This window comes from Chanodichthys erythropterus, chromosome 16 (assembly GCF_024489055.1).
Source record: "Chanodichthys erythropterus isolate Z2021 chromosome 16, ASM2448905v1, whole genome shotgun sequence".
Taxonomy (NCBI): domain Eukaryota; kingdom Metazoa; phylum Chordata; class Actinopteri; order Cypriniformes; family Xenocyprididae; genus Chanodichthys; species Chanodichthys erythropterus.
This window is the reverse complement of record NC_090236.1, coordinates 5358053-5380081: the sequence shown is the minus strand read 5'-3', so window position 1 is coordinate 5380081 and position 22029 is coordinate 5358053. Positions and strand designations below refer to the sequence as shown.

At 38.4% G+C, this 22029-nt stretch overlaps 1 protein-coding gene across 2 annotated transcripts in view; it reads right to left on the bottom strand.

Annotated features, from left to right (window-relative positions):
- Positions 1 to 22029, bottom strand: part of klhl24a (kelch-like family member 24a) — a 35425-nt gene that overhangs the window by 10660 nt on the left and 2736 nt on the right. For both annotated transcript variants that reach the window (XM_067364186.1, XM_067364185.1), the window contains 4 exons: positions 18482 to 19362; positions 15812 to 15927; positions 13514 to 13698; positions 3629 to 3747 (listed from right to left, as the gene is read on the bottom strand). In XM_067364186.1, the coding sequence (XP_067220287.1) occupies positions 3629 to 3747; positions 13514 to 13698; positions 15812 to 15927; positions 18482 to 19282 (1221 nt within the window). In that variant the 5' untranslated portion in view covers positions 19283 to 19362. The remainder of the gene's footprint in view (positions 1 to 3628; positions 3748 to 13513; positions 13699 to 15811; positions 15928 to 18481; positions 19363 to 22029) is intronic.

The window sequence follows — 22029 nt, the reverse complement described above, 5'->3', positions numbered from 1 at the left end:
TTAGGTGTAATATATGCATCGCACACGCCCCCCGGTCAGTGCCACAAAACACGAAGTGTCAACATCAGATTCACTCACTGACCGTTCATCGCGTTTTGAGGATGGCACGCTACTCCGACAAAGAGGCTCTTCAGATGATTCTGGACAGCGAGGAAGAATTCACCTTTTCCTCTGAGGAAGACTGCAACTCAGACGACGAACAGTTGCATTTCCAGCAGCGAATTGACCCCGACGAGGATATAATTTCAGAGTAAGTTGTTTACTATAATTATTTTTCTGATAATATAAAACTCGTATTGCATACTATATTGTGTCTAGTTTTGGCTTGCTTGCGAGAAATTGCCTCACAAATACCTCTCTTTTTGTAATGTATTTCGCCCAGTTTTAGTTATGCTAAAATACGGTCTTATATGTAACTTGTTTGTGAATATCTGCTTAGGTGTAATATGATGTGATTTAGTGCAAATATATTTTAGTCTACAGTGAAATAATGTGATAGTGTCTAAACACTATTTATTTATATCGGTTTGGGTTAGTTATCGTGCTAAAATACAGCCTAATGCCTAAAATACAGATGTTTGTGAATACAGGTGTAAATGTCTGAAATGCACTGAAAACGTGCGGTCTATGGCCCATCAACAGATAGTACTCGCGGCCTACGGCCAATCAATAGATATTTGTCTGTCCTATGGCCCATTGTCAGCACATATATATATACATACATTGTGCACCCATAATCGCTAATTGCCCATCAGTTTACTTTGGAGAATGTATGCTAATAGTTTTTTTGCTTTGTTTAGGAATGTGGCTGCTTCACGATCGCCGTCACCAGCACCGCGCAGAGGAGCACACGGATCTCGTTCAGTTCGCAGTGCAATCGAAAAACATACTGAGTAAGTATATTTTACAGACATAACTGTATACATCATCTCAATTCAAAACGTATATGTACCTGTATGGCATTACAGAAACTGCTGTCTTTGTTATGCATGGCTATAGTGATTGTGTTATCAGCATGCTCACGTTTTTTTTTTTTTTTCTCTCTACAGATGTGACAATGAAAATATCCAAGAACCTGTTCCAAAGAGGCAATCCACTCTGTCATGGAAAACACAGACGGATGTTGATTCGTAAGGCTTACAAAGCTATCTATCATCCTAGAAAAACTTAGCCGTGGATGAAAGAATGGTGGCATGCAAAGCACACACTGGTATGACACAGTACATGAAAGCCAAGCCAACCAAGTGGGGTTTCAAGTTGTTTGTTCTTGCCGACTCTTCAAATGGATACACTCTGGACTTCTCTGTATACACAGGAAAGAACAACTGTCCCACAGGCCATGGACTGTCATATGATGCTGTGACTTCTCTTTTGGACCGTACATTGTTGGGTTCTGGGTACCATGTGTACATGGACAATTTTTATACAAGTCCAAAGCTCTTGAAAGACCTGTTTGCAATGAAGTTTGGTGCATGTGGGACTTACAGGGACAACAGGAAGGACTGCCCTCGGAATGCAGCTAATTCACTCTCTAAAAAATCAGCCAGGGGATCCATCAGATGGATTCGGGATGGACCTCTTGTATTTGTGAAGTGGATGGACACACGAGAGGTATCTGTCTGTTCTACCATCCATTCTGCTCATTCAGGAGACTCTGTGCAGAGGAGGGTGAAATCACAAGGAACATGGAGGACAAAGACATTTCCATGTCCTGCACCTGTGACTGCATACAACAAACACATGGGGGGCGTTGACCTGTCTGATCAGCTGATTCAGTACTACACAACACAGCACAAAACCATGAAGTGGTACAGAAAGATCTTTCTGCACTTCTTGGATATTGCTGCCACCAACTCTTTCATTCTGCACAAAGAGCTACATGGTAACATGTCCCATAAAGAGTTCATGGAGCAACTTGTCACAGAGCTCTGTGGTGTGTCACAGAAAGCAGCACGAAAACGGACCAGCAGTGACCATGTACCAGTTCCAGGAGCTGAGCTGACCTCCGATGGCAGGAATGTTGCAACGGCTGGTCGCCGGAACTGTGTGCATTGCAAAGAAGTGCGTGGCAAAAAACAACTAACACCTTGGAAATGCCAGGCATGTGGTGTTCACTTATGTCTTCAGTTGAACAGGAACTGTTTTCAAGAGTGGCACAAAGATGAGTGACTGTGTTCAGATGTGTGTGCTCTGTTGACCACTGCACCACTGACCATTGAGCTGGCAAAGAACATTACTGTCCCTGTCCCCTCCATCCTGGACATTTTTCCTGCATGATCAGCTCTTACAGCTCTTACAGCTCTTACAATGGGCCAAACCACCCATCCTAGACTGTAGATTGTCTTCCACTAAATGTTATTTTATGGTAAAAATATAGTTTGTGTGTTACATAGGTATAAGTAGAATTATATAGGTTATATATTTCTTTGTTTCATGCACTACCAGTCAAAAGTTTGTACACATTTTTAATTTTTTGAAAGTCTCTTATGCTTATCATGCTCAATAAAGCTGAATTTTCAGCATCATTACTTCAGTCTCCAATGTCACATTATTTGTTCAGGCTGCCTCACAGCATTCCACTTTGATGGGCCGTTAGCCACTGGGGGGAGTGTCCTTTGTCTCCCCTGGTGTGAATCACATAAATATTCATGGCCATCACCACTCCCACGCATACAGCAGTGCTGACACAAAAACTGACTTAGAAAATTCAAATCATTATATTGTTGTTTGTGTTAAAGTATTCAGAATAATCTTTACATAATTGCGTAGTAAAAATTCTAGCCTACAAGCTTGATAACTCAAAAGTCTTATGAACAACTATTCAGAATATGTTTTATGGCCTTATTGCAAGGAGATTTTTTTCCCCAAAACGTACTAACCACGCATAATCTTTATTTAAAAAAAAATGCAAACATGTATATCTATATTGCTCACATATTATTGTAGCAGAGTTTGTGCTGAATACAGCAAAATTACATGTTGGGCAATAGTATGATATAAGTAGCTGAAATAACCACAAATGTCAGGGCATGTCAAAACATCTCAAGGGCCCCAGAATCACTCAGACCTCTGGGGGTTAACCATTCAATAAAGAAGAAAAGACCAATCACAACACAATATCCAAATATTGCAATGGGAGATTGTTATATGTTAATTTTAATTAAATGGCACATCTAAGGCTGAAATTGTCTACAAACACTTTCGCTGGAGTTGAAAGAGGAGCAAATGTTAAGTGTGTCAATATTTGAAGATAATTGTGGAGAAGAAAAAATCTGAGGAATTTCAATACAGGGCTAATTATGATAAGGAAAAACAAAGGAAGGGTGGGGATGTCTAAAATAGAGGCTGTAACTAAAGCATTATGGGAGCAACATTTAAATCAAATATTTTATTACATTAGATATTTAACATTTACATTTAATTTCCAAAGCAACTTACAAATGGGAATAGAAGCAATCAAATCAACATGAGTGCAACAATATGCAAGTGCCGTGTCAAGTTTAACCAGTGGAACACACATACTTTTCTCCATACAGTCACACTGCTCTAAAGGAAGTGTTTCTCTGATTTAGGAAATGAGACACTGTGAATGAAATCACCTACACACATGCACACCACTCTCTCTCACCTTCCCCAGCAGGACGGTCATCTTGTGTCTCCAACGTCCCTTATTAAGAGAGGCCACTCTGATCCAGACATTGAGCTGAGAGTTATACATCCACACATAACTGCTGTTGATGCGTCCACCTGAAAATAACAACCACAACATTAACAGCAGCAAGAGCAGACTGTGAATTAACTAAAAGCTAATCCAAAATATTAATAGTAACAGTATATATATATATATATATATATATATATATATATATATATATACTAAAATAACACTGGTGTGTGTTCTTGAAATCATTTGCACAAGTATAACAAGTATGAAAGGCACAATATGTAAGATTTTTGGTTTAAAATATCACAAAACCACTAGAACAATTTTATATATTTTATTGACTTGTGTACTGACATTATCCCAAATGTTTCCAGGAATGTTTAAATCCAGAGAAATTAGCAATTTTAACCAGGACACGGACCACGTCCGTGCGTCGACTATCAATGACATCATATCCGCGTTACCCTCGATTTCTGGTGTTATTTTGTAGAAACCATGGAAACATCAAAGACGCTTTAATATATTATGTGTTTTATTAGACAGGTGAGCAACTGTTTGGATACATTCATCGACAGAAAACTAATTGTTGTTATATAGCTCAACACAGTAAGTCTTATTGTTTAAATCTCATTTTCTTGATTTACCGCGAGTACCATGTTTTACAATGACTAATGTTAATAAATCTTTAATACATTAGCTCATCCACAAATATGATTAATACCCGAGTCCTATCAGACTCTTTTCAACCGGCTGTAGACGTGAAGACAGCATTTCCCATGAATCCACGAAATCCTTTGTTTTGAATAAGCGACCTCTAGCAGTGGAAAATTACATATAGTACCTTAAAGGTGCCCTAGAACGTGCTTTCACAAGATGTAATATAAGTCTAAAGTGTCCCATGAATGTGTCTGTGCTGTCTGTGCCCTGAATGTGTCTGTGAACTGCCTATTTTGAGGCATCATTAACTATGCACTGATTCAGGCTGCAGCCCCTGTAAATCTCACTTTCTCTGCACCCCGAGCTCTCAACTAATACAGTGCATAAACAAAGTTCACACAGCTAATATAACCCTCAAATGGATCTTTACAAGATGTTCGTCATGCATGCTGCATGCATGCGTCGGATCATGTGAGTATAGTATTTATTTGGATGTTTACATTTGATTCTGAACGAGTTTGCTAGTGATCTGTGGCTAAAGCTAACATTACACACTGTTGGAGAGATTTATAAAGAATGAAGTTGTGTTTATGAATTATACAGACTGCAAGTGTTTAAAAAATGAAAATAACGACGGCTCTTGTCTCCGTTAATACAGTAAGAAACGATGGTAACTTTAACCACATTTAACAGTACATTAGCAACATGCTAATTAAACATTTAAAAAGACAGTTTACAAATATCACTAAAAATATCATGTTATCATGGATCATGTCAGTTATTATTGCTCCATCTGCCATTTTTTGCTGTTGTCCTTGCTTGCTTACCTAGTCTGATGATTCAGCTGTGCACAGATCCAGACGTTAATACTGGCTTGTGTAATGCCTTGAACATGGGCTGGCATATGCAAATATTGGGGTCATACATATTAATGATCCCGACTGTTACGTAACAGTCAGTGTTATGTTGAGATTCGCTTATTTTCCGGAGGTCTTTTAAACAAATGAGATTTATTTAAGAAGGAGGAAACAATGGAGTTTGAAACTCAATGTATGTCTTTTCCATGTACTGAACTCTTGTTATTCAACTATGCCAAGGTAAATTAAATGTTTGATTCTAGGTCACCTTTAAAAGCAAAGTATTTTGACACTTGCTGGTTGTCAAAGATTATTCTATATTTTCTTTAGTCCATATAATGCCACTGAATGTGTGCTACTATTTGATACTTTAAAAAAGAGTGGAAAATACTGTCTTCTGAAGAAAAACGATAGGTGTGCGTCAGAAAAATACTATTTTTTTAAAACTTTTTTTAACTTTAAAGCATTGATTCTAGTCTAATGTCATATGATATGAATGTTCATGAGAGGGACATTGTGACGTAATTGAGCTGTTGAGAAGTAACACGGAAGCTCAAGTATGTTTGCTTGACGTGCGAGAACCAATGAGGTTCATTCTTGAGTGTTACGCAGCACATTTGAGCTTACACAAGAACCAATGAGGTTTGCGTCAAGCATGTTCGGTTGAGCTTCTGTTTATTTTTGCTGTTTAATGTTTAAATGTGAATAAAAGCCTAAATTCCATTTGTTTGTCACTAAAACCTAAAGACTAAACCACTCAATATATATGGATTAGTTTTACAATTTCTTCAGGAACTTTGTGAAGCGTCAAAGTGGTAGTTGTGTAGCTACCAAGCAGAGGGACAGAAATCTCTCAGATTTCATTAAAATATCTTCATTTGTGTTCCAAAGATGAACGAAAGGGTTGATGAGCACGAGTAAAGATGACAGAATTTTCATTTTTGGGTGAACTAACCCTTTAAATGTCCAAATACTTTTGGGGGCCACTGTATAATTATCAGCCACTATCAGCTTGTCAAGTATTTGAACATTTTTTGCAAATCCACAAACATGTTATCATTTCTTATTTTGAGACAACACCATGTCTGTAATTACACAAACCACTGTGCTTCACCTGTGTTCCTGTCAAACAGAAATGCTCCCTCTGATCTAAATGTCCTTTCTTGTTGTCATCTATGTTTATCTAAACCTGCGGAGTGGCTGTTCTATTCTGTGACACTTCCCATCTCGCCCAAATGGCTGGTTATCATCTAAACAGCAGGTCTGAGACAAGCTCTAACAGTCTTTCTCTCCCACACACATACTAAACACCTGGCAGCAGGCCGTTCCACTTTAATTCTGTTTACAGGCTTAGATAATGAAGGTGTCAGAAGTTCTCAAATAGCACATGAGGCCCTTCTTCCCTCTCAGTGCTGTCAAAGTCCCTTCAAGGTAAGTTGGTGCACTAGCCGGCCATCTTAGTAACACCTTCATTCAACTACTTTCTATGCAGTATCATAAGATTTTGCCTTTTTAGCTCATATTATTGAACGCACATGCAAGCAAGAGTAAACAAACTAAAAATATCTGGCTTTTTTAACTGTAAGCAGAAAAAGGGGAGAAAAGGGAAGCTCAAAGATGGAAAAAGCAGAGATAGAAAAGAAATGAATAACGTTTTTGAGGAAGTACGAGCACCACAGCAAGAACTACAGTACTCATAAAGTCCATTAGCGGACTAGCTGAGCAACTGTCAGGTAAACAAAGGCAGAGCCAAAATCTCTATCTAATTAAAGAGGATGTGTTTGCTTTGTCCTCTAATACTGAGTAAACATAATAAAGCCTGGCTTCAGTCCTTTTAGTTTGCTCTTCTCCATTCATAAGAATCCCCTGACAAAGACCATCAGGCCTTTGTGACATTCGTTCAGACTGAAGACCGGATAAACCAGCATTTAAGATGGAGACTGTCTCCTGCTGACACTTCACATGTTCCCAGAGATTCTTCACAGAGATTGCCTAAAGCAGACACTTTCAGTACCGGATGCAAAACCTGCAGGTGAACAGTAAAGCTACTCATTAGCAAAGACATTGCTAGACATATGCTGAAGGGATGTAGCTTCAAATTTATTGTGGATAATACTGAATGATTTAAGCACATTTTGGCTTGGATAAGAGTACAAAATTGGCTGGCAACTTTAATATATTGCAACTCAAAAATGTTTTCAGCATTCATAACATTTCTTTCAAGAACCAGTATCTAATCTTGGCATACACAATATAATCAAGTATGCACACACATACAAAAAGCCTCATGTATTAAAAAATAATAATGAAAAAATACAAAAAATAAACCCCACTATTTTACTTTATTCCTTGGCTCTTTAATTGTGCCACTGTACATTTTCATTCTGTTCATTGTTAAATTTTTTTTTTTTTTTTTTTTTTAACAGACCTTGATGATAGCATTAATGATTTTAAAATCCTGAAAGAAGGAATCTTAATTTGAGTTGCTTACATGTGTAAATAAGTACCTTTTAAGCATTATGCAATAGCTTGAATATGATTTATGTTTAGGGACAGCCCCGTTCATTAGCCTCCTTAAAAGGACAACTGTAAACAGGAAGTGTTAGATCTTTCAAAACTTCAAGTTGTAAAACAGAAAGCTTCTTGTTCAGGTTTGGACAGAATGATTTGTGGTTTCTCAAATAGCGAGAAAGCATATCTTTATTTACTCAACATTACGCCACTGCAAACTGGCATGATTTTCTTTCTTCTGTGGAACCCCATTGACTTTCATTGTCCATACAATGAAAGTCAATGGGGTCTAAAGCAGTTTTGTAGAAGAGAGAAATTCATACAGGTTTGGAATAACATGAGGGTGAAAATGGCAGCAATTTTCATTTTCAGGCTCTTCTGAAGAACTGCAGATACAGGGCTCCCATCAAAGATTATTTGGCATGTAATTTAATACGATAATAATGTCCAAACTGTCCAAAATGCAGGGTACTTTAGTGTATTTCAAGTTTATTTACTTGTAGATGCTTTGATTTTATTTGTATGCAAAAAGCAAAAAAATGTAACTGCAAAATCTAACCTTCTGCTCATCTTCTGCTTGATTATATTATATAAAGGGTTAGTTCAACCAAAAATATAAATTCTGTCATTATTTACTTACCCTCGTGTCGTTCCAAAACCATAAGACTTTCGTTCATCTTTGGAACACAAGAAAATCTGAGAGCTTTCAGGTCCCTCCATAGACAGCTACACAACTGACACTTTAAGGGTTCAAAAAGTTCATAAAGAGATCGTAAAACTAGGCTAATCCATGTGAATTGAGTGTTTAGTCCAAATTTTCTGAAGAGACTCGATCGCTTTATATTAGAGTTGTCAAAAGTACTAACTTTGGTACCGAAATGTTACAAATTTAATGCTTTGAGCGCTGTTAAGCAGATTCTTAAACACCTCGGATATGTCTGTGATGGCCAATCAGAGATGAAAAGGTTATTTTCCGCTCAACAGCACTCAAAGCGTCACGTTTTTAACATTTCAGTACCGATTGGTACCGAAGTCGGTACTTTTGACAACTCTGCTTTATATGATGAACAGACTGAATTTAGGTTTATATTATTCACATATAAACATTCATCAACTTAAACATTAGTTATGGTAAACGGAAGCTCAAGAATTTTGCTTGATGCGTGCGAGAACCAATGAGGTTCATTCTCATGTTACGCAGCAAGTTTGAGCTTTCGCAAGAGGTTTGTTCTCATGCGTCATTCAGGTTTGGTTTAGCTTCTGTGTATGTTTGCTGATCAATGTTTATATGTGAATAAAAACCTAAATTAAATCTGTTTATCATATAAAGAGATCGAGTCTCTTCAGAAAATTTTGACTAAACCACTCAATTCATAGGTTTTAGTTTTATGATCTCTTTATGAACTTTTTGAAGTGTCAAAGTGTCAGTTTAGCTGCCTATGGAGGGAGAGAAAGCTGTCAAATTTCATTTCAAGATTTCATTTCAAATTTTCAATTTCAAGACCGAAAGTCTTACGTATTTGGAACGACATGAGGGTGAGAAATTTATGACAGAATTTTCTTTTTTGGGTGAACTAACCCTTTAAAAAAAAAAAAAAAAAATGTGGTGGGTGTATAAGGCCCCGTTTACACTAGTGCGTTTTCGTTTTAAAACGCATAACTTTTGCTACGGTTACGTCTGCCGTTTACACTACTCCGGCATTTTCGACACCTCGAAAACAGACTTTTGAAAACGCTGCAGAGCCTGTTTTAGTTTGAAAACGCCGGAGTTACATTTCAGCGTAAAAACAGACTTTTGAAAACGATGCCGTGGCTGCCCATGTTCGCTCTGCGTATCCCTGACGACCGTGTAAACAATAACACGGAGACTGAACTGCAATCTTTGCTGGCTTTGTCATCATTTTTAGCAGCCATTGTACAGTTAAACTGCATTTTTTTAATACTGCAGCTACCTACATGTTCAAGAGGCAACTGTTTACACTTGTACATGCAAGCCCAGTGTGCATGAATGGTCATATGACATGCATTTTCAGTTATGTAGTGTAGACTGGGTTTTAAAATGAAAACTCACTAGTATAAACAAAGACTAAATAAAGTGTTTTTAAGCTTTTGAAGCATGTCCCCTAAGAATAATTTGTGAATAACTGATATAGCAGGCTGTGATCTTACACTCTAGAGTTGAGATTTTTGTTATTCTTGTAGAAAATCTAAAAGTAATGTTTATCAAAAGACAGCTGAACCACCAAGCCTGTAGGATGTGACTTCTGACAGAAAGAAGAGTACAGATTTAGTAAGGGGCCTCTGAACCTAACGCTGGAGGCAAGCCAACTGCACGTGCACACGAGAACAGCAATAAGAAGCATGTGTGTGACTGTGTGTGTGTGTGTGTGTGTGAAGGAGAGAGAGAGAGAGAGAAGGGCAAACTTGACACGTGAGAACATGAGTGCAAAAACAGCTCTATTCATGGAAATCAGTCAAACAAAACACACTCCTTACTACTTCATGTTTTTAAAGCGCTAAACAATGGCTCTAGAAGGAAAAGAATAAGGATTATACAATTCAGAGTTCCTCGGAATGACATCTAGCTTGTGCAAACAAAAACACACACAATCTTAAAGAGTTTAGATCAAGTTCAAATGCATAAAAACATCACAGTTATAGAAACTCCTCGAGTGCATGACCTGATTACATAGACGGGCCCTGGATGACGTGACGCAATAACACTGCAGATCGTTCCTGGAACTATTCTGAAACTCTTGGCACAAATACTCCCTCAAGATGCCGCTTGCTTGTGCCAGTTAGAGTTTAAAATGTCCCAAGTTTTCGGCAAAAAGTACGCTAGAGTTTGCCAGTGAGAACACCCCTTGACACACTAGCTGGTCAGAGAGGCAGCTGTTGTTTCCGATTTTCCTCAAATCATAAACAGCTGCTTCAGAAATGTCCTCACAAACAAGGCATTTGCTAAAAGCCCTTAGCTCACCACAGAAAGCCCTGGACTAATTTGTCCAACCCATACACACAATAACACAAATATGTTTAAATGTAGCTCAACTGAACAGTGTATTTACAATTAGAAGTTTACATTGTCTGAAGAAAATGTGAGTGATGCTTGCTAATGCACAAGGTACTGCCACAACGCCAGGATGGTGTGAACACCGCGTTCCAAATTATTATGTAAGTGACATATCAGTAAGATTTCAGTAGAATGAACATTCAGATTTTGGTTTTTCTAAGAAAATGTTTGTTTGTTTATTTATCCATGTCTTTTTAGATAACTGGTATCAATCTCAGACAAAATAATTTGCCTGATCTATGGAAACCCTACTTAGAGGTTGTTCCACATTATTAAGCAAGTCACAGTTTTCATGCAATATGGGGAGGAAGAAAGATCTTTTTGGCTTTTTTTTAAATAGCTGCCCTTTTAATACAATTAAATTGTTTTGACATGAACTTTCATTAATAAGCCTTTATCTGACCGAGTTCTGCTGTGCTCTAAATCACTCACAAATCTTATGATTTTGCACAACATTGCACCATTTCATGCTTTTCATCTTCATTTTCTTTCTTCCTCCCCATATTGCATGAGAACTGTGACTTGCTTAATAATGTGGAACAACCTCTAAGTAGGGTTTCAGGCAAATTATTTTGTCTGAGATTGATACCAGTTATTTAAAAAGACATGGATAAATAAATCTGAATGTTTATTGTACTGAAATCTGACTGATATGTCAATTGCATAATAATTTGGAACGCGGTGTATAGTTGAAAGGGTGTTGCTACGGAGTTACTAAAGTGGTATAAAACATTGTAACTATGTGGTTGTTAGGGAGTTGCTATAGTTGCTTACTTTCATGATTCTTAAAAGCTTGTTTCTGGAAATGTCTGGGATTGTGACCAGTACTTGCTCATGCCAGGAAGGTGCCAGTTAGGATGGTGTGTATGGTTGCCAGGGTGTTACTATGATAGCATTAAGGTATTCTGAGTGGTTTAAAGTAGGGGTAGCGCAAGCTTAGGTGAGAATTGACAAACGCAGAAGCGCAGAGGACCGAGCAAAACGAAACGCTGATCATGAATTCGAAGTTTTAAAGAAAAATGTCAAAGGATTTCGATATAAGAGAAGAACTACGTCATACGTCTGGGCAGAGGTCAACCTTCTTCTGCCGGAACTCAACTCTCTTGTGAATACCGCGTATGGCAATGGCGGAAGACAGTGATTATAGTTTATAAAGTTTTAAATATGGTTATTTTTCTGACAAAAACCCATTGCTTCGCTTCAGAAGGCATTTATTAACCCACTGGAGTCATATGGATTACTTTTATGATGGATGGATGTGTTTTTGGAGCTTCAAAAAACAAAAAAAACAACAAAAAAAAACATTACAAAGCAGGAAAGAGCCATGAATAATTTTTGCGGAATGAATGAATAATATTCTATTTACGAAACGAACGCAGTGGCAGTTCCATTTTTTCCACAAGTATAGGGAATAGGGAAAAGCATAGGACATACAGCGTAAGCTTTTTGAAGAATACAAAAATGTGGTTTTGGAGGAAGCACTTGTAAGGCGATCATTTGTTTATATAAAGCATATACATTTACCTTTTTTTTTTTTTTTTTGAAAATTACCGATCATTTTGCTAGATAAGACACTTATTCCTTATCTGGCATCGTTTAAAGCCCTTTGAAGCTGCACTGAAACTGTAATTTTTGACCTTCTCCCGTTTGGAGACCATTAAAGTCTACTATAAGGAGAATAATCCTACAATGTTTTCATCAAAAACCTTAATTTCTTTTCGACTGAAGAAAGTAGGACATGGACATCTTGGATGACATGGGGGTGAGTAAATTATCAGGAAAATTTTATTTGAAAGTGAACTAATCCTTTAATATAACTCAGATTGTGTTTAGCTGAAAGAAGAAAGTCATATACACCTAGGATGGCTTTAGGGTGAGTAAATCATGGGATAATATTCATTTTTGGGTGAACTATTCCTTTAAGAGCCTATTTCCAAGTATCTATGATATTCTGATCGCCATATTTGTCTTGGGTCCTGTGCTCAAAACTGATTTTTTTTTAACGATTTTCAACACATCAAGTGGGAATCATGTCTGACAACTTAAAAAAAAAAAAAGTTACAGCACACTTTTCCCCACACTTCATACAGTGAATATCTTGTCAGAATTTGGACACTTCAAATGTTTTTTGTTTGTTTGTTTTATAATAAAAATGAGCAAACAGTTCATACTACAAAAATCACTCGAGTCACATATTCTTGACAGCATTATTCATATATGATTTTTTTATTAGATGTTATTTATGTTCCAAGCAGACATCAAGACTCCTCTCTAACATGTAAATTTGGGTAGGTCTGGTTTTATAGGAAGTTCCACATGCCTGTGCCAACACCAAAGCTCAATAGAGAGAGAGAGAGAGAGTGTGAGTGAGTGAGTGAGTGAGTGAGTGAGTGAGTGAGTGAGTGTGAGTGTGTGTGTGTGTGTGTGTGTGTGTGTGTGTGTGTGTGTGTGTGTGTGTGTGTGTGTGTGTGTGAGAGAGTGTGTGAGAGAGTGTGTGAGAGAGTGTGTTTGGGTTCCGCAGATCTAGCCTCTTGCTGATCAGTCATTGTGACCAAGCACAGGACACACCAGTACTAAAAGTACAGCAAATATCAGCATGACCTAAAATCACAACCATTAAGAATATAAAGAGTGTTTCATATTCAGTTATGATGAGGGCTTTAGACCAATGAGGCTTTACCTTGGATGGGGCTACCCAAAAATAATATTTTGCTATTTATCATTTGTCAGGCAGAAATAAGAGGGTCTCACCTGACACGAGAATGTCGTTGCGGAGGGCACACACTGCATACTCAGACTTGGTGTACTCGGGGTGTTTAGCAAGAGATGTCCACTCTCCCGTCATGGGGTCGTAACATTCTGTGTATGGCAGATTGAACCCCCCCACTCGCTCACAGCCTCCCACCACCACAATGACTTCAGAGAAGCCAGTGGACCTGGAGATAGGGAGAAACAACATCATCAGATAAGCATGGACTTTAAAGTAGAGAAATAAAAAGATGACAGCATCAGGAAGTGGTTAAGCTTCATTCCTGCTAAGGTACAATGAGCTTCTGCAATGATTCATTAGAAAAATAACTCTCTTCCTAGACACTTCATCTAGCCAAATAGCATGGTCTTCTTACATGTGATTTATCATTTAAGTGTATATATATATTTATACATATATTTCTATTTAAATAACATTCAATCTGACCTGAACAAACTAAAACCCCCAACCAAACACACAAAACAGCTGTCTGAAATATTACAACACTATGCAACAATGTGTACATTGCCTGCACAGCTCCTTTATGTGCATTTAATGCAGACAATAACTGAATAAGTCCTGTGCAGTGAATGTTTGAGCATTTGTGGTTTCTCTAGGCTGAATGTGTGCATTTTTATGACTTTCAATAAAGAAACAGAGGTTATATGGCAGAGTGGAATGTCTGAAGTCAAGCTTGTACATTTTGAGCCCCCAAATATAAGAACTCCAAACACAGATAACTCCTCCAGAACACAGATATGACTTCTAAATACAGACCCCATGAATACTGAATCTAAATACAGAAACTCCATATTAAGATACTGCCTTCAAGAACAGATTACGCCTCCCCACATCTGACTCCTATAAAGATAGTAACCTAAAAATACAGATACTTCCTTAAAACATATTTCCCTAAATAAATACTGCCACTAAACAAAGACATGTTTTCTAATTCTGAAAAACACTTTCTCTAAACAAAAGTACCTAATGACCTCGTCTCTCATGATATGTAATCCTGTGTAGAAATGGATTACATCTGCTCTGAAGAAAACGTGAGCGGTGCCTGCCCGTGCAAAAGTCACAGATACAATGCCAAGATGTTGTTATGCAGCTGCTAAAGTGTTTTGAGTAGGTGTTAGAGTGGCAGTTGATATTCTGGTCCCTAGATATGTCGTCCCTCCTGCAATGCAAGTCAATGGGACTTTTCTAGTCCAATCAATTTTTTACCGATTAGTGGCAAAACTGGCCCAGGCTGTTTCAGTCAAGGTAAAAAGTGTGTCAAAGGCCCCATTTACACTGCATGGTTCAAGTGACCCAATTCAGTTTTTTTCCCTCCCATGTGGCACAGATCGGATATGAGCCACGACCGTGTGAGCAGGAAAAAAGGCCTCATTCATATGTGGTTATAAATCAGATATGAATCGGATACGTGCGTTTGCAGCGTAAGCGGACAGATCGGATATTCCTGTGTAAATGCGACTCCTGCTTCATTGAAAAGTGAGGGTTTTTTTACATTTCGCGGTACAGACGTACCTTTAACAAATGGAACATCTCTAGTTGACTGGCAGAGTATTAATTTCATTTGTTTTTGTTAAATAAAAGGCGATCAGATGTTGAAATGTGTTGCTTTTAAAATCGCACTGAGTGCTCGTTGCTGCTATTGTCAGGGACGACGGCTCATGCACAGACTTCAGTCCCGTTGTGGAGACTCTACCTATTCATTCCATTGAAACCACAAAATATAATGCACACAAACTTGTACCTATGTACCCAATGTGCCAATGAAATTGATTTGTTATATCATATATGCTATTTTTGATACTTTTTGCCAAGTGCAGTGTAAAAAGGAGACATCGGATACAGGTCACTTTTAAAAGAAATTCAAGTTGTCCAAAAAATTGGATATGGTCAAAAGATCGAATCTGTGCATTAAGACTTGCAGTGTAAATGCAGCCAAACTGAAGTATACTTTGGGTTTTAGGGGTTTGTTCACATTCTTAACCCTCAGTATATGTAATACTGATAAAAAAAATGAACAGTCAAAGTTCATTTCAAACAGAACCATGTCTCTTCAATTCACTTTTTCCGACGTACTACATTTTCCAGTAAAGCATTCAAGGACATCATAATAATGTTCTATGTCTCATCCTCAAATGTTCTGCACAGTCCGGTGGTTTCATTTTCTCTGAAATTCATGTAATTTTAGTCCTTCACAGGAAGAAAAACTATTTCATGAGCAATGCAGAAAATGTGTGGGTTTTTTTTGAGAGCAAATCATCTTATCAACAACTAGATTGTACCTGCGTGGTCTTGTACGTGGTGACATCATCTCATTTCCAAGTACATGGTAGCGACGTGCTTCATGCAGCAGCTGGTAACATTCTGGAGCATTCTGGATCAGTTTATCACCTTCTACCTGCAGCAGAGAAATCATCACAATCTTACTGCTTGACCTCAAACCTGCTCCCTCATATCTGCCTTGCTGTTGAGTCCAGCTATCTTGTTTAAATATTCTTGTTGTATTATGACAATAAAGAAAGAGGTTGACTTGACTAGTTCAACACACCTGCCGATAGTTTTCAATTGAACCCCAGAATCTTGATTAGCTGGTTCAGGCATGTTTGAACATCAGTTGGAGCAAAACACTGCAAATAGCCAAATCTCAAGTCCTTTCTTTAACTAGTGTCATCATTTTAGGACCATACTATTGTTCCATACATGAAGAAACATGAAACTTGATCACTATAGAGGGCTGCAGGGATGACATATTTTTGTTGGCCAAAACCCAAATCGTCCTGAAGTCAGTGGGTTTTTTTAATTGGTTTTTGGTTAAGTGTATGAAATAAGGTCTGGATTAACACAAGCTCAATATATATTCATGTTTTATTTAGTGCTGTCAATCGATAAAAAAAAAAAAAAAAAAAAAACAAACAAAAAAACATTAAATTCTAATTTTTCTAAAGTTAATTTTTTTTTTCTGTAATTAATAGAGATAAAAAAACATTGGAGTGGAGTTTATAACAATTTCACAGTTACTCTCCAAATTAATGTAGAAACAACTTTAAGACAGTATATTTTAAATATTTGTTTAATGGCATCTTTTTTGGAATGAAGACCAGTATCACTGATACTAATACTGCTACTGATATCTGATGTTAAAGGTGCCGTAGAACGTCGTTTCAAAAGATGTAATATAAGTCTAAGGTGTCCCCTGAATGTATCTGTAAAGTTTCACTGCCTATTTTGGGGCATCATTAACTATGCACCGATTCAGGCTGTGGCCCCTTTAAATCTCTCGCTCCCTGCCCTCCTGAGCTCTCGACTATAAGTGCAGTTATACAGTGCATAAAATTCACACAGCTAATATAACCCTCAAATGGATCTTTACAAGATGTTCGTCATGCATGATGCTTGCATGGATTGGATCATGTGAGTATAGTATTTATTTGGATGTTTACATTTGATTCTGAATGAGTTTGATGGTGCTCCGTGGCTAAAGCTAACATTACACACTGTTGGAGAGATTTATAAAGAATGAAGTTGAATCAAGGCTTCTGTGACTTTAAGACCTGCTGCTCAGTACTAGCGCGTATCTTTCTGTGTACACGAGTCGTGTGTGTCACAAAGACACAGCACGTTCTTGTTTGTCTTTTGGTGCTTGAATGGTTTAAAAGCATTTGCATGAATAAGAGCATGATCATATAATGATCAATGTAACGCTAGCCAAATTATGATGAAAAAAAAAAAAAAACATGCTGCGTTAAACATTTATTAAACAACGCATTAAACTAAAAAAATTCATCACGTGCGTTAAAGCTGCAATGTGTAATATGTTTTGACCGCTAGAGGTCGCTAGAGGCCTATTAAAAACAAAGGTATAGCTTGATGATGCCAAGTTTGAGTGCGGAATCTTGGGACTTGTGGTCTTCACATCACAGAAATAATTGGGATAAGACTCAGGAAGAAATCATGTTCATGGATGCAATTATTAACGTTATTGTAGTATGAAGCACAGCATGACCGAGTGTTGTGGGAGCTGAACGAGGTCACTGGAGCGACTGTGCAACACGCCTCACGAGCAGCGGAACTTTTATTATGACACAGTCGCTGCCGCCGCTTCCGCTTTTCCGGTCATGAGTAAGAGGTAACGCAGCGCTGTTTATAATATTAGATACATTTGAGAGTGTTGAAAATTATGTTATAATGTTACTCTGTGTGTTCGCTCGGTGGCTGCTGTGAGACACTGTTGCACACTGCAGTAAGCTGGATAGATTTTAGAATATGGATGGCTTGTGTTGATAAATGGCATGCAATTAATTTTAAAACGTATTGTATGATGGAGAAAATATAAATATATCAAAACAGTTGTTCCCTTGTCTATTAAAACATGTAAATATTAAAGCGTCTTTGGTGTTTCCATGGTTTCTACAAAATAAAACCAGAAACCGAGGGTAACGCGGGTATGACGCCATTGACAGGCGACTCCTCACACGTCCCAGAGCCTTGGTTAAAAAATTTCAATTTTCTCACGATTTACAAATAGTTGCAAACATTTGGGATGTTGTAAGTACTCAAGTGAACAAAATATATAACACTGGCCTAGTGTTTTTTTTTAATATATTTTACTGTAAAATTCTTACATATTGCACCTTTAATGCTCTAATTTTGACAGCACTATTTTTATTCTGTAACTTAAAATATATACCCTCTAAGAGACTAATACCCTCTTTAAAACCTTTTACTTGTCTTGAAAAAGGCAGTTTCTAAAAAGTGTCTAAATGGGTCTGCAGAGGTCAGGGACAAAAAAAAAAAAAATTCTATTGGGTTTTTGTCGAGAGAACCAGGGTGATGCTAGCTTCCAGGTTGGCCTACAAAAATACACCATCACTGCTGCATTCTATAAACATCTAAGCAGAGCATTTTTGGATTTGTTGAACTAAAAAAAGAGCTTCACCTGTCCACTCACTCACCGTCTGTACAAAATAGTTTGGGTGCAGCAGAGGCAGTCGGACATGTTGCAGCAGATCTTTCAGCATGGGCCTGCGATACTCTATGCTGTGGTAGACCCAATGCATCACCGCCTCAAACACCACCTCCTCCCTGCCAATGGACAGTTCATCGCTAGCCAAGTATTCCTCCAGCTCGTCCTTGTGGAGGTCTAGAAACTCCTCATGCTGCGCCACCTCTGGAAAATTCAGCAAGGCGAAACAACGGCAACGACTGGCCAGCTGTTTGAGGGAGTGAGCATCTGCGAAGCGCTGGATGCCGAGGCAGTTGCAGGGGTCCAGCTGCTCCTCCAGGAATTTTGCGCAAGCATCCCTCAGAGTGGCGATCTGAAAGAGGCTGGCGGTCTCGAAGACGAACTGGACGTTTTGTGTGGTGATGAGGGCATGGCTGGTGTAAACGTACTGCAGAAACGTGTCCATAGCGTCCGCCTGGATGCCGTTGATCTCCACCAGCATCTCGCGGCTCTCCCGGTGGTCATTGCAGAACATGGCACGGAAGTAGCTGCTGCAGGCCGACAGCACGGCACGGTGACAGGGGAACTCGCGCCCCTGGACACTGATGATCACGTCCGTGAAGAGGCGGCTGTCGCGGAACTCGTTGAAGACCTGGAGGACGCTCTCGGAGTGAGAGGATCCGGAAGAGAAGTTAAACGCCTCGCTCAGGGTCTTAGACTCCATCTCAAAGACTTTACGCTTGATCGCTGGCGGTTCAGGCACGCCTCCAGAGTTCTCATGATTCAGACGGCGATCCAAAATGAGCACCATGACTATATCTGCCAGGAGCCCTTCACCAACTAACAGTCACAATCGATGCCTGCAGGAAAATGATCAGCGAACATCAACACCTGTGGAGGAAGAGCAGTTACAATCAACAAACACTTTAAAGGTTTAGTTCACCCAAAAATGAAAATTCTGTCATTAATTACTCACCCTCATGTCACTCAAAACCCGTAAGACCTTCGTTCATCTTCAGAACACAAATGAAGATATTTTCAATTAAATCTGTGAGCTAACACAATTACCACTTTCAAGGCCCAGAAAGGTAGTAAAGACATCGTTAAAATAGTCCATGTGATTACAGTGGTTCAACCTTAATGTTATGAAGCGACAAGAATACTAACAAAAAACTAACAAAAATAATGACTTTATTGAAGAATTTCTTCTCTTCCATCATTCTCCTACGCAGCTGACGTATCGCCAAGAATATCAACTGCCACACTAACACCCACTCAAAACACTTTAGCAGCTGCATAACAACAACATCTCAAAGCGCTGCACTGTCTATACAATGTAAACAGTGTAGGAGACTGACAGGGAAGAGAAGAAATTGTTGAATTAAGTCATTATTTTTCTTTGTTTTTTGCACACAAAAAATATTCTCGTTGCTTCATAACATTAAGGTTAAATCACTGGAGTCACGTGGACTATTTTAACGATGTCTTTACTACATTTATGGGCCTTAAAGCTGCTGTCCGCAGTTTTTCCTCTTTGTCGCCATCTCTGTTTGAAACATGCGATTGCAGTCATATGCGGAACAGTTATCTGTACGTGCGTTGTGCATCGGTACAGCTCGTCAGCGCGGATGAATCTAATGTTTGCTGTCAGATTCTACGTCTTGAAAGTATGACCAATATAAGAATTTTCACTGGAAAATATCATCTGAACAAGCAAGTAACATTTCTGCCACTTTTGTTTTGACCAAATGAGGAAAAAAGCATTAGGCCTAAAATAAATCACGCTGCAATGATGATTAAATCTAACGATCGCTCAGCTTGGATCATGCCAAACCGTGCAAATTATTATTACTTTTATATTGTTCTCAAATTGTTAAAGGAACACTCCACTTTTTTTGAAAATAGGCTCATTTTCCAACTCCCCTAGAGTTAAACAGTTGAGTTTTACCGTTTTCGAATCCATTGAGCCGATCTCCGGTTCTGGCGGTACCACTTTTAGCAAAGCTTAGCATAGTTCATTGAATCTGATTAGACCGTTAGCATCGCACTTAAAAATGACCAAAGAGTTTCGATATTTTTCCTATTTAAAACTTGACTCTTCTGTAGTTAAATCGTGTACTAAGACCGACAGAAAATGAAAAGTTGCGATTTTCTAGGCTGATATGGCTAGGAACTATACTCTCTTTCCGGCGTAATAATCAAGGAACTTTGCTGCCGTATCATGGCTGCAGCAGTGCAATGATATTACTCAGCGTCTCTCACAAACGTCTCCATGGTTGCAAGGCACGTTCCCTGTGCAAGCAGGGGCTCACGGCGCTGCGTAATATCATTGCACTGCTTCAGCATTGCGTGACTGTGTATTTAGTGTGTATTAGCGTTACCTGTAGATTTCAATTTCTGTATCCACTCCACAGTCCGAAGACTTTTGCTTTTTGACTATGGGTGAATCTCCAGTTGTCACTGATGATTGTCATTTGGACCTTTCTGGATTACAATCCACCATAAAAATGATAAGTTTAATTATTTCAGGTGCTGTGAGAAAAGGCTATAAACGTGCCGCTACCGGCGCTTCCTCACAATATTTAACTGAGCCTCTCAACGGGACTCCTTTCTGTTTACGGACGTGACGTAATGACGCACAGAGGAACTGCTGCATGCTTGAATTTCCCGCGGAAATCCGCCAGTTCATTCTTATAATAAAACATTATTACAAGATAATTAGATCGTTTTGAACACTGGGTGGTTATGTACTTGTTCAAAAGTTGATTTTGGATCATTTTTAACCAAAAAAAGTTGCGGACTGCAGCTTAAAAAATGGTAATTGCATTGCAGTCAATTGGAGGCCAGATAGCTCACAGATTTCATCAAAAATATCTTAATTAGTGTTACAAAAATCTTACGGTTTTGAAGCGAGGGTGACTAATTAATGACAGAATTTCATTTTTGGGTGAGTTAACCCTTTAAGTGGTATTCAGTCCAACTGAGGTCCATCTACTTGAGATTAGAACTACCACTTAACAGGTCTTTGGATTTACCATTATAAGATGTGTTTGTTATAACAAAGTCCCTTTAAGACAAGTCATTTCACTTGGTGGCCATCTTTGAAATGCCTCGAGCATTCAAGCGCAGCTCCTATCTCTTTGAATGGGGAAACATCAAATTCTCCAAAGCTGTTTGCCAAGCTTTCGATTAAATTTCATATTTGAAATCACCAATGAAATCTGACAACAACGGTCTCATAAATTTTGTTACTAAACGCTCAAATCATGACAAAAAAAAAAAACGGTATTTTTTCAGACTGGATCAAGCAAACGTGCATAGTCCAAAATGCACGTCTCTATAGGAAGAAGCGCACATCTGACTGTTTCTATAGGAACTGGAGCTTCTGCATTGACACAATGACTTTACCAATCGGCGGTTAGCTCTTATTTAGAAGGCGGGAAGCATTCCGCTATATTGCGCGTTGCACTTTCTCCCATTCAAAACAATACGAGTGACGCGTCTTGTGTTATTCTATTGTCTTTGTTATAACTTACTGTGCAGGAAACTATTGCAGCC